The sequence below is a fragment of the Mobula birostris genome, chromosome 5 (genome assembly GCF_030028105.1).
Source record: "Mobula birostris isolate sMobBir1 chromosome 5, sMobBir1.hap1, whole genome shotgun sequence".
In the NCBI taxonomy this organism is placed as follows: domain Eukaryota; kingdom Metazoa; phylum Chordata; class Chondrichthyes; order Myliobatiformes; family Myliobatidae; genus Mobula; species Mobula birostris.
The window spans coordinates 20,118,059-20,131,627 of record NC_092374.1 but is presented as its reverse complement, the minus strand read 5'-3'; the positions used below and the strand labels follow the sequence as shown (position 1 = coordinate 20,131,627).

General features: G+C 41.6%; 1 protein-coding gene across 5 annotated transcripts in view; it reads right to left on the bottom strand.

Annotated features, from left to right (window-relative positions):
• Window positions 1–13,569, bottom strand: part of wdr17 (WD repeat domain 17) — a 154,837-nt gene that overhangs the window by 104,925 nt on the left and 36,343 nt on the right. For 4 of the 5 annotated variants that reach the window (XM_072257670.1, XM_072257672.1, XM_072257671.1 and 1 more), the window contains 3 exons: window positions 11,906–12,136; window positions 7,789–8,040; window positions 3,152–3,274 (listed from right to left, as the gene is read on the bottom strand). In XM_072257670.1, coding sequence (XP_072113771.1) covers window positions 3,152–3,274; window positions 7,789–8,040; window positions 11,906–12,136 — 606 coding nt within the window. Of the gene's footprint in view, window positions 1–3,151; window positions 3,275–7,548; window positions 7,742–7,788; window positions 8,041–11,905; window positions 12,137–13,569 lie in introns of those variants that run through there. The other variant, XM_072257673.1, reaches the window with a different exon arrangement.

The window sequence follows — 13,569 nt, the reverse complement described above, 5'->3', positions numbered from 1 at the left end:
CTCCTGTCTTCTCCTATCATTTTGGATCTCCCCCTCCCCCTCCCCCTTTCAAATCTCTTACTAGCTCTTCCTTCAGTTAGTCCTGACGAAGGGTCTCAGTCCGAAACGACGACTATACCTCTTCCTAGAGATGCTGCCTGGTCTGCTGCATTCACCAGCAACTTTTATGTGTGTTGCTTTCAGATTTGATAGGTTTTAATGAGGTCACCATTCATTCTTCTGAATTCTAGTGAACGCAGGACCAGAGCCAGAAAAAGCATTCTTCATATGATAAGCTGTTCACACCTGGAATCACTTTTGTGAGCCTCCTTTGAACCCTCTCCATTTTCAGCATATTCTTTCTAAGATAAGGGGGTCAAACCTGCTCATAATACTCCAAGTGAGGCCTCAGCAGTGCTTCATAATGTTTCAACATTACATCCTTGCTTTTATGTTCTAGTCCTCCTGAAATGAATGCTCACATTGCATTTGAATCTTCAGCACAGACTCCACCTGCAAATTAACCTTTAGGGAATCCTGCACAAGGATTCCCAAGTCCCTTTGCACCTCAGTTTTTTTGTATTTTCTCTCCATTTAGAAAATAGTCAATCTTATAATTTCTTCTACCAGTGCCTGGCCATATACTTCCTGACACTATATTCCATCTGCCATTTCTTTGTCCATTCTCCTAATCTATCTAAATCCTTCTGTAGCCTCTTTACTTCCTCAAAATTACCTGCCCCACCACCTATCTTCATATCATATGCAAACTTTGCAACAAAGCCATCAATTCCATTATCTAAATCATTGACATATAACATAAAAAGAATGAGTCCCAACACAGACCTCTGTGGAATACCACTAACCACCTGCAGCCAAACAGAAAAGGTTCCCTTTATTCCCACATTTTTCCTCCTGCCAATCAGTCACTGTTTTATCCATGCTGGAATCTTGCCTGTAATACCATGGGCTCGTAGCTTGTTAAGCTGCCTCATGTGTGGCACCTTGTCAAAGGCCTTCTGAAAATCCAACTACACATCATCAACCAATTCTCCTTTGTCTATCCTGCTTGTTGTTTCTTCAAAGAATTCCAACAGATTTATTAGGCAAGATTTTCCCTTGGCAAAACCATGCTGACTACGGCTTATTTTATCATGTGTCTCTGAATACCGAGACCTCATCTTTAATTATCGACTCCAACATCTTTCCAACCACTGAGGTCAGACTAACTGGCCTCACTCCCTTCTTGAAGAGTGAGGAGACATTTGCAATTTTCCAGTCTTCTGGAACCATTGCAGAATCTAGTGATCCTTGAAAGATCATTACTAGTGGCTCCACAATCTCATCAGCCACCTCTTTTAGAACCCTGGGGTGAATACCATTTGGTCCAGGTGACATACCTATCTTCAAACCATTCAGTTTCCCAAGAATCTTCTCTCTAGTTAAGTTAACTTCACACATTTCATGAACCCTGGCACATGGAACATCCATCATACTGATCTTGCCTTCTACAGTGAAGACAGATGTGAAAGTTCATCTGCCATTTCGTTGTCCCCCATTGCTACCTCGCCAACATCATTTTTGAGCAGTCCAATCGCCATTCTTGCCTCTCTTTTACACTTTATATATCTGAAGAAACTTTCTGTGTCCTCTTTAGTAGTATTGACCAGCTTACTTTCGTATTCCACCTTTACTTTCTTAATGACTTTTTCAGTTGCCTTCTGTTAGAATTTAAAATCTTCCCAATCTCCTAACTTCCCTCTAATGTTTTCTCTATTATATGCCCTCTCTTTGGTTTTTATGTTGGCTTTGACTTCTCTTGTTAGCTACAGTTCTGTCATCTTTCTTTTAGAACACTTCTTTTTTGTGATGTATATATCTTGTGCCTTCCAAATTGCTTCCAGAAATTCCAGTCATTGCTGCTCTGCCATCATCCTTGTCAGTGTTCTTTTCCAATTAATTCTGGCCAACTTCTCTCTCGTGTCTCTGTAATTCCCTTTACTCCACTGTAATACTGATACATCTGACTTTAGCTTCTCCTTCTCAAATTTCAGGGTGAATTCGATCATATTATGATCATTTAACCCTAAGATTTCTTTTACCTTAACCTCTCTAATCAATTCTGTTTCATTGCACAGCACCCAATCCAGAATAGCTGATCCTCTAGTGGATTCAACCACGAGTTGCTCTATAAAGCTATCTCATATTCACTCTTGAAATTCCCCATCCTGGAATCCAGCACGAATCTGATTTTCCCTATCTTCCTGCATAGTGAAATCCCCTGTGACTATTGTAACATTGCCCTTTTGGCATGCATTTTCTATCTGCTGTTGTAATTTGTACACCTCAGCCTTACTACTGTTTGGGGGTCTGTATACAACTCCCATCAGGGTCTTTTTACCCTTGCAGTTTATTAGCTCTATCCTACCATGACTCAACACCTTCTGACCCTATGTCACCTCTTTCTAATGATTTGATTTCATATTTTACCAAAATAGCAATGCCACCCTCTCTTCCCTCCTGCCTGTTCATTCGATACGATGTGTATCCTTGGACATTAAGTTTCCAGTTATAATCTTCTTTCAACCACAATCTAGTGATGCCTACAATATCATACCTGCCAACCTGCAACTTTGCTGCTAGTTCATCTGCCTTATTCCATATACTGTTTGCATTCAAATATAAAACCTTCAGTACTGTATTTACCCTTTTCGCTGTTGTCTAACTTCAACATTGCAACTCATCCTGTTGACTGCAATTTTGCCCTATCAACAGCCTCTTCTCACTACACATTGCCTCTGTTTGTAAACCAGTTCCCTCATCTTCAGCACTATCACCCACCTTTCCTATGATAGTTTCCCTGCTTCCTCAACACTACCTGCTTTTCCACCTATCTTGGTATTGTCTGCTAACTTGGCCACAAAGCCATCAATCCTGTCATCATGAAAAGTTGCAAATCCCACACCACTAGTCTCTGGGGGTCAACCAGAGGAGTTCCCCTTTATTCCCACTCTTTACCTTCTGCCAGTCTGCCAATCTTCTATCTATGCTAGCATCTTCCCTGTAATATCATGAGCTATAATATTTTGGACTGTGCTAAACATCATAAATTTTCCTCAACACCATGAACCTTACTGGAAACCATAATACATTCTTTTAAATTGTTACCTACATTTTTTCTTTGGTGAGGAATTCAGTACGTGTAAAGCATGAAACCCTGTTTTCTTCAGCTTAAAGTTATCTATTGGTGTTGTTCTTGAGACGTTCCATATACGCAGGACCCCGACTTGGGAATCTAATGATCAGAGAGAGAAAGATGCCAGTGAACAGCACAAAAAGCTCCTAATTACTATCAAGAGTTTTAAACCACCAGCTAAACAAGCTGGTGTCTGACACCATGCAGACGTGGCCAAAATGTACTGGGTGCAGCCAGATCAGATTCAGATCGTGGTGATTTCAGATAGAGTTATAGAGTAATATAGAGTGGAAATGACCTATTTGGCCCATATCGCTCTAAACCTTTCTTATCCATGTACTTGTCCAAACACCTTTTAACTCTTGTTACTGTACGTGCCTCAACTACCTCCTCTGGCAACTCACTCAATTTACACACTGCTGTCTGCATAAAAACGTTTCCCTTCAGGGCTCTTTTTAATCCATCCCCTCTTGTCTTAAAGCTATGCGAACTCTGAGAATGCAGAATGACTTGGACAGGCTGGGTGAGTGGGCAGGTGCATGGCAGATGCAGTAAAATGTGGATAAATGTGAGGTTATCCACTTAGGTGGTAAGAATGGGAAGGCAGATTATTATCTAAGTGGAGTCAAGTTAGGAAAAGGGGAAGCACAACGAGATCTAGGTGTCTTGTACATCAGTCACTGAAAGCAAGCATGCGAGTACAGCAGACAGTGAAGAAAGCTAATGGGATGCTGGCCTTCATAACAAGGGGAATTGAGTATAAGAGCAAAGAGGTCCTTCTGCAGTTGTACAGGGCCCTGGTGAGACCACACCTGGAGTACTGTGTGCAGTTTTGGTTTCCAAATTTGAGGAAGGACATTCTTGCTATTGAGGGAATGCAGCGTAAGTTTACAAGGTTAATTCCCGGGATGGCGGGACTGTCATAGTCAAAAGATTGGAGCGACTGGGCTTGTATACTCTGGAATTTAGAAGGCTGAGAGGGGATCTTATCGAAACATATAGGATTATTAAGGGATTGGACACGCTCAGATTGGACAGAAAGCACGTTCCCGCTGATGGCTACAGTTTAAGAATTAGGGGTAGGCCATTTAGAACGGGGTTGAGGAAAAACTTTTTCACCCAGAGAGTGGTGGATGTATGGAATGCTGTGCCCCAGAAGTCTGTGGAGGCTAAGTCTCTGGATGCTTTCAAAAAAGAGATGGATAGAGCTCTTAAAGATAGCGGAATCAAAGGTTATGGGGATAAGGCAGGAACTGGATACTGATTGTGGATGATCAGCCATGATCACAGTGAATGGCGGTGCTGGCTCGAAGGGCTGAATGGCCTACTCCTGCACCTATTGGCTATTGTCTATGTCCTCTATTTTATGGTTCCCATTTTCTGGGTAGAAAGATATTGGATTAAAATGGATGTCAGTAACAACAAACAAGAATGCTACAGGGACTCAGCATGTCAGATGAGAACGGAAAGGAAGGGAGTTCTGCACTGCACCAAGGCTTTGATCTGCACCAGCTGCAGTGATGTCTGGCTTCATGTCTTTCATAAAGCTTCAGTCCTAAATGTCATCTACTTACTTTTATTGTTTGCACGATTTGTGTTTCTTTTCTGCACATTAGGTTTTTTTAATGGGTCCTTTTGAGTTTCTTTGTTTGTGGCAGCCTATAAGCAGATGAATCTCATGTTTGTGTAATATATATATATATATATACATATATATATAATTTGATAATAAATGTACTTTGAACTTCCGGCCAAGATGGCACCTGCGTACAATGCTCCTTCAACTGACATCTTCTGGATAGATCATAAAACCATATACTTCACTTTTTTTTTTATGTCTTTTACATTTGTTTTTCACCTTGAAAGTGATTCTGGAACTACTGGAGCCTGTGATTTGCTGTTTGGAGATTGTCTGGGTGTTCCATCGCTCCGCAGTCTCCCAAGAGGATTCCTGAAGGCAGAGGCAGCATGCATGAACCTCATGGCGGGCCGGCTGCAGGGTGACATGTGAGCTGATTGAGTTGTGGATCTGTGGAATGCTCTGCCTCAGAGAGCAGCGGAGGCCAATTCTCTAGATGCTTTCAAGAAAGAGTTAGATAGAGCTCTTAAAGATAGCGGAGTCAAGGGATATGCGGAGAAGGCAGGAACGGGGTACTGATTGTGGATGATCAACCATGATCACAGTGAATGGCGGTGCTGGTTCGAAGGGCCGAATGGCCTACTCCTGCACCTATTGTCTGATTTTCGACTCCATTTCGCCGAATGCAGTAGGGGGAGGGAGGACGTCCAAGTTGGCAAGTGACAGGTGAAAGAACGTGAGGGGAAAGGTAGGATTTCAGTGTATAAAAGGCATCTAGCATCTCAAGGTGCTCCAAATTATTTTACGTCCAAAAGAACACGTTTTGGACTGCAGTCACAGTGGCACAACAAGATCCAACAAATGTTAATGGTATCGCCTGTTTTCCAGGGATATTGACTGAGCTCTGAATAGTGACCAGGATATCAGGAAGAAAGTCCCTGCTGGACTTCAAACTGACCATGGTATCGACTGCATGATAGTTAAAGAAAGCAAGCTGTGTTCAGTTTAATGCATCTTCTGAAAGACCACATTGCATTCCTTTGGTGGTCTACATGTCAGCCTAGGTATTTGTCCTCCCTAGAGTTGGACTTAAACCACAATCTATGGCATGGCAGCATGGTGTTTATCGTAACGCTATTACAGAGACAGTGACCTGGTTTCAATTCCCACCGTTGTCTGTGACGGTTTTACACATTCTCTTTGTGAGCACAAGGATTTCCTCCAGGTGCTCCAGTTTCCTCCCACATTCCAAAGACATATGGGTTAGTAGATACATTGGTTACATAGGTGCAATTTGGTGGTAGGGGCTCATTGGGCTGAAAGAGCCTGATACCCTGCTGTATCTCTGAAAATAAATAAAATGTTCTACCCACTAAAGCAATTAATGTGAGCTCATTACCTAGGGAGCACAGCTGAATTATTGTTTATGGAGTAAAGCATCTGCATAATTAAATAGGCTGAGTGAGTTCTGCTGCAAGCTTGCCAGTTCCGGTCAACAGTCTAGGCCCAAAATGTCGACTGCTCATTTTCCTCACTAGATGCTGCCTGAGCCGCTGATTTTCTGTGTGCTTATGCAAACACTCACTCCAATAAATCATGATTGGCAAAACAGTTTAAAAAGTGCACATCCTGCCTTCTGATACTGTCCACCAAACCTACCTCTTACTAACTGAATATTTGGCTGCACATCCTCTGCAAGTCATCCCTGTAACATCACATGACTCTGTCCTAATTCAATCCATTCACTTATGAACTTTAACGCTTGCATTCCTTCCCTTTCATCTTCCACCACACACAAACCAGCATTCATCCAAAGCACTGCTGCGTGCACATCAAAATCCAAGATTGTTTCTTCTTTCTGCATGCACAGTTTGTTGTCTTTTGCTCTCTGGTTGGGTCCTAGTTGAGTGGTCTTTCATCGACTCTATTAAAGCTATTATTCTACAGATTTATAGAGTATGTCCACAAGATAATGAATCTCAGGGTTGTATATGATGACATATAAGTACTTTGATAATAAAATTTACTTTGAATTTTGATTGTTTATTGTTATTTCCAGTATGCAAGTGAACAAGGAGAAGAAAATAATTGTTACTCCAGTACCTGGACCAGGTCCAATTGTCATCATTCCTGCTTATCCATCTGGCAGTCACAAGCTTAAAATTCTCATCTTTGTCAATCTTCTCCAGGCTCTTACCATACCAATCCCACCAGAATTATAATTCCATTAGGTACCAATGCTCTTCAATGCTAGTCTCACATACACTTCTCAATTAAATCTCCATGAGATAACCACTCATTCTGCTACACTCCAAAAAAAACTCAGCCTACGCAACCTCTCTCATACTGTATCTTAGTCACCACATTTCTGGCAACATCATTGTAAGTCTCCTCTGCACTCTTTCCAACTTAATAGCATCGTTCCTACGCCTGGGTGACCAAAATTGAACACAACATTCCAAATGTGGCCTCACCAATGTCCAGTACCACTGCAACACAACATCCCAAATTTCATATTTAGTGCCTTGCATTCCACCGAGATGCAACACAGAGCGTCATAGGAAGTCATTCCTGTCTGTGGCCATCAAACTTTACAACTCCTCCCTTGGAGGGTCAGACACCCTGAGCCACTAGGCTGGTCCTGGACTTATTTCCTGGCATAATTTACATATTACTATTTAATTATTTATTTATGGTTTTATTACTATTTAGTTATTTATGGTGCAACTGTAACGAAAGACAATTTCAATAAAGTATGACTATGACCTAAAGTCTTCTTCACCACCCCGTCTACCTGCAAAACCACTTTCAGGAAAAGTGGTCCAATCAGAAGCAAAAGAGAATCTGCAGACGCTGGAAATCTGAGCAACACATGCAATATGCTGGAGGAACGCAGCAGGCCAGGCAGCATCTACGGAAAAGAGTACAGTCAACATGTTGGGCTGAAAACATTGTCTCTTTTAGATCCTCTGTAAACCAGAAAAAGAAAGTGGTATTTTCAGGAGTTTTTCACTATTAACAATTGTATTCCTACCTCCAGTAATAAACATCCCAGGAGCGCTGGGAACCCAGGCCAAACACTGCACAGAAGCAGCTGCACTGGGAAAACTGAAGGTGGTTATGCAGGATAGTGACTCCGAGTCCACCAGGCGGATTCCATTGTGTAGATTGGCCACCAGCAGATAATCAGTGGAGAGTGGATCCCACTCCAAAGCTGTGATTGGATCCTCTTCATCTGTCCCCTCCAGGGATTCTGGTCTCAGCACGTGTTTCTGACTCTTGGTACCTGAACGGAGAAAGAGCATATTCAATTTTTTTTTTCCTCACTGAGGTGTCTCATTTGTGTAAGACTGATTAGTAAAGACATCCTCCACACAGAATTATGGCAGAGGAGGCCACTCAGTCCATCAAATACATTTATCCTTTAGTCAAGATAACAAAGCAAGAGTGAAGGTGGGGAACTGAATAAATTGCCCCACACTGCCGCTATTGCCCAATACCCAACTAGTTCACATTCTTCCTGTCTTTCTCTGAGCTTCCTGTTTTTTGACTTTAAATTTCTGTCATTGGCCCTTGAACTATCTGTTAATGCAAAGACTTTCTATCTAATCTCATCATCATAGAACTCAACTTGGCTTCCCATCTTCACACAAGTTTATCACAAAAAAAAAAGGACCACTAGTAGGCTCAGGCCTGCCACACCGTTCAAAATTGCCATGGCTGATGTATGCTGGCACTAACTCCTCTTCTGTGCATAGTCCTCAATTAGTTGTTCTTTCAAATATTTGTCTATCTCAGCTTAAATATATCTCTCACCTCAGAGGAAGAGAATTTTAGAGGTTTGCCATCCTCTGAGAGAATAAATTTCTGAGCACCTCAGTTTTAAATAACTGCCCCTCATTTTGTAGCCAGGTCCCTTTGTTCATGACACTTCCACTGTTGGAAGCATCTCCACATCTACCCATCAAGCCCCCTTTGAATCTTATATATTTGAGTAAAGTCATTCCTTGTTCTTCTAAAATCCAAAGGATACAAGTCCAGACTGACTAGCTTCTCTTGACTGGACAGGATTCTTGTTGCAGAGATTAATGTGGTGAATCTCTTTGCAATAAAGGCCAACATGCCATTTGCTTTCTGAACGTTTTCGCCCTGCTTTCTAACATTTTGCGATTTGTGCACTAGATCACCTAGATATCTCTGAGTTTCAATCATTTGCAGTCTCCCTTCACTGGGAAAATAATTTGGCTTTTGATTCCTCTTATCACAGTGCACCACTTCACACTGTCCCGCGATAAAATCCATTTGCCATATTTTCGCCCAATCACTCAATCTATGTCCCATTGCAGAATCTGAGTCCTCATCACAACATGCCCTTCCAACTACAGTATTTTTGTATCAAACTTGGAAACCTTAGATTCTGTTCTTTCCACTTGGCCATGAGTTGCAACAATTGAAGGCCAAGAATTAATCCCTAGAGGTGCTCTGCCAGTAATGTCCCTCCAGCCCGAAAGCAGCTTGTTTACTGCAATGCTTGACTTACTCAGAGACAGCCAGTTTTAAATCCATACTCAAGCACTCCTCTAACACCTTGGACTCTTAATTTGTGTGCCAGTCTCTCATGTGACACCTTGTCAAATGTCTTTTGATAATCTAAGTAAACCTACAGGTCTCCTTCTGTCAACGCTCCATATCATACCTTCAAAGAATTCAATCAAATTCAGAAACAGAAAATACTCTATTTTGTTAAATAGCCAAAGCCCTTTAAATTACTATTATAAATGATTTATCGAAATATCTGCACACAGCATCTTAAATTTTAGTATTTCCAAAGCAGAGCAGAGTTGATTCTTAAACACAAGAGATTCTGCAGATGCTGGAAATCCAAAATAATACTCACAAAATGCTGGATGAACTCAGCAGGTCAGGCAGCCTCAATTAAGAGGAATAAAGTGCCAGGAACTTTCATCAGTCCTGAGATGCTCCAGTAATTTGCATGTGTTCCTCAAGATTTCCAGAAACATCAGATCCACTTGTGTTCATCAAACGAGTTACCTTTCAAACTATTTTGACTAAATTTGATTATATTCAGCTTTTCCAAAGGTGTTGTTATTTTGTTTGATTATTAACTCCAGCATCTTTTGATTGGTATTAAACTAAATGGCTTAAGGCTCCCCACCTTCTATCTTGCTTTTAGTACCATGAGACCATAAACATAGGAGCAGAATTAGGCCCATAGAGTCTGCTCCACCATTCAATCATGGTCAATTTATTATTATTCTCAACTCCATTCCCCTGCGTTCTCCCCATAACATTTGACACCCTTACTAATCAAAAACTTATCAACTTCCCCTTTAAATAACCAGATGAGTTGTCCTCCACAACTAACTCTGTTCTAAAGGGATGTCCTATTCTGCGGCTGTGCTCTCTGGTCCTAGACACTCCCACTATAGGAAACATCCTCTCCATGTCTACTCTATCTAGGCCTTTCAATATTTGATAGGTTTGAGCAATCATTAGTCCTCCCACAGCCAATCATTCATTAACGGCTGAACAAACACAAAAGGATTCAGAACCTTATATTTTCTCTGACAGAGGGGAAAATGAAACAGGTGAAATTGATGGTGTAAATGTATAAATGTAACACCATCCTCCTGCCTGAACCAAGCTGACCTTAACAGTTCCTCCCCACTCTGACTGTCCCAGCTGACGGAGATTTTCCCTGTACGGAGGCTGTGACGGTGGTGATAGTTAATGATACACAGGCTAGAATTAAAGGAGTAGACTATTTGACCACGGATGGAGATATCTGGTAACTATACATAAGTGGTCGAGTCATGGTCACGGGGTGACACGGTAGTGTAGCAGATAGCAAAACCTTTTACAACACTATCTGCTGCTGAAAGTAAGGAGTTTCTACATTTTCTCTGTGGCTGCATGTGGTTTATACCTATGACTGTATGGCTAAGCACTACTCCAACACACCATATACCAGTCTGCTGATGACACCACCGTTGTGGGGCGTATCAAAGGTGGTAATGAAACAGCATACAGGAAGGAGATTGAAAATTTGGCTGTGGTATCATAACAACAACCTCTCACTCAATGTCAGCAAGACCAAGGAACTGATTCTAGACTTCAGGAGAGGACAAGCAAAGGTCAACAAGCCAGTCCTCATCAGAGGATCAGAGGTAGAGAGGGCTACCAACTTTAAATTCCTGGTTGTTACTACTACAGAGGACCAGTCCTGGACCCAGCATGTAAATACAATTGCTTAGAAAGCACGGCAGCACCTCTACTTCCTCAGGAGTCTGCAGAGATTTGCCATGTTATCAAAAACTTTGACAAGTTTCTGTAAGTGTAGTGGAGACTGCATTGACAGACCACATCACAACCTGGTATGGAAATACCAATAGCTTAGAAAGGGAAATACTACAAAAGGCTACAAAAGATATTGGATTTAGGCCCAGGACATCATGGTAAAGCCTCCAACTATTGAGCACATCTCCATGAAACACTGTCATAGGAAAGCAGCATCCATTATCAGAGATCCTCACCACCCAGGTCGTGCTCCTTTCTCACTGCTGCCATCAGGTAGAAGGTACAAGTGCCTCAGGACTCGCACCACCAAGTCCAGGAACAATTACTACCCCTCAACTATCAGGCTCTCGAACAAAAGGGGATAACTACACTCACTTGTCCATCCATTGAGATGTTCCCACAAACAATGACCTCACTTTTAGGACTCTTTATATTGTTATTTCACGTTCTTGTTATTTATTGCTATTTTATTTATATTGGCATTTGCAGTTTGTTGTCTTCTGGTTGATTTTTCATTGATCCTGTTATCGTTACTATTCTATAGATTTGCTGGGTATGCCCACAGAAAAATGAATCTCAGGTTTTTATGTGGTGACATATACTGTATGTACTCTGATAATAACATTTACACTACTTTGAACTTGGGGTGCTCTAGATTCCTCTAATATTCCAAAGACATATGGTTAGGGTTAGTGAGATGTGGGCATACTATGTTAGTTGGAGTGTGCCGACACTGCCTGTCACTGATTTGATTTGGTGGAAACTACACATTTCACTGTATGTTTCGATGTACATGTGACAAAGAAAGCTAATCTTTAAATGCTTGGACTTACCAGGCTGAAAGATGGACAGACTTCCATCTGTGTGTCCAAAAACCACCTTCCCTTTCTTTCTAGGATGCCACCTGAACAGACAGATGTCCGACAGGAAGCTGTGTGCCTCTTTGTGGACTGCAACCCCACAGTCTGGTCCAGAGATAGTCCAGATGTACAATGGACCTCGGTGGGAGACAAACGCTACTGCATCACCTGAGTTCCAACACCAGCTGAGGGAAGCAGGAATCCCTGGAGAGCAAGTAAAACAAGTTAAGTGAAGAATTGAAATGCCCTTGCAAAGCACTCAATTACCGAACTACTCTACTGCAAAGGCAAGATAACAAAGTCAGAAATTAAATGTCAGTGTGAACCAATAAGAACAAAATATTGGATGGACTCAGAGAGTCAGGCCACACTTGTGAAGGGAAATTGCAGTCAGCATATCAGGTCCGGATGCTTTATTTGGACTACCAGTTTTTTTTTTTCTGACACACACACACACACACACACACACACACACACACACACACACACAGAGAAAAAAAATTAGCTTGGCACACCATCTGATGTGAGGTTAAAGTGCAAAGGGTATTATAGAATAGCACGCCATTCAACGGGACTTCTGTCTTTTGTCAGCTAGTTGCAACTACAAACCACAATCGCGATAGTTAAGAGATCCGTGCGGATGCATAACCTGAGGAAGTTGCAGAGGAAGAGACTTTAACAATGCTCAGGTAGTATCTAGTGAGTACCTGAACTGCCAAGGCACTCACAGAGGCAGAGCATGTGCTGGTAAATGGGATTAGAATACATAGGTATTTGATGGCCACCATGGACACAGTGAGCCCAAGGACCTGCTTCTGTGCTGAATAACTCTATAATTTTAATCCAGTGCAATAGCTGGGGATTGCTGAAGTCTGTGATGCTATTTTTTGGATTAAGTGTTAAATTGAGGCCCAAGTGGTCATGAAAACATCCCATGCTATTGTGTCTGATTTCTGAATGAACACTGAACTCGTGAACACTAACTGACTACTTTTTTAATTTCTATTTTTGCACTACTTATTTAATTTAACTATTAATCTATATTTAACTGTAATTCACATTTTTCTATTATTATTACTATTTATGTAAGACCATGAGATTTAGGAGCAGAATTAGGCCACATGTCCCATTGAGTCTGCTCCATCATTCAATCATTCCTCTCAAACCCACTCTCCTGCCTTCTCCTCGTGACATGACAGACGTACACACCCTCCTGGCTATGCAGGCCAGTTCTTTAGGTGTACTTAAGGCAGAGGTTGATAGATTCTTGATAGTCAGGGTGTGCACAGTTAATGGGGAGAAGGCATGAGAATGGGGTTCAGATGGAATTGGATCAGTCATGATGAAATGGAGGAACAGATTCAGTGGGCCAAATTCTGTTCCTATGTCTTATTACACTACGAGACCATCAAAACTTATCAACATCCACTTTAAATATACACAATGACTTGGCATCCACAGCAGTCTCTAGCAATGAATTCCACAGATTCACCACTCTCTACCTAAAGAAATTCCTCTGTTCTAAAAAGATGTCCTTCTACTCTGAGGCAGTGCCCTTTGGTCCTAGACTCCCCGATCACAGGGAACATCCTTTCTATGTCCACTCTATCTAAACCTTTCACTATTTAATTCAATAA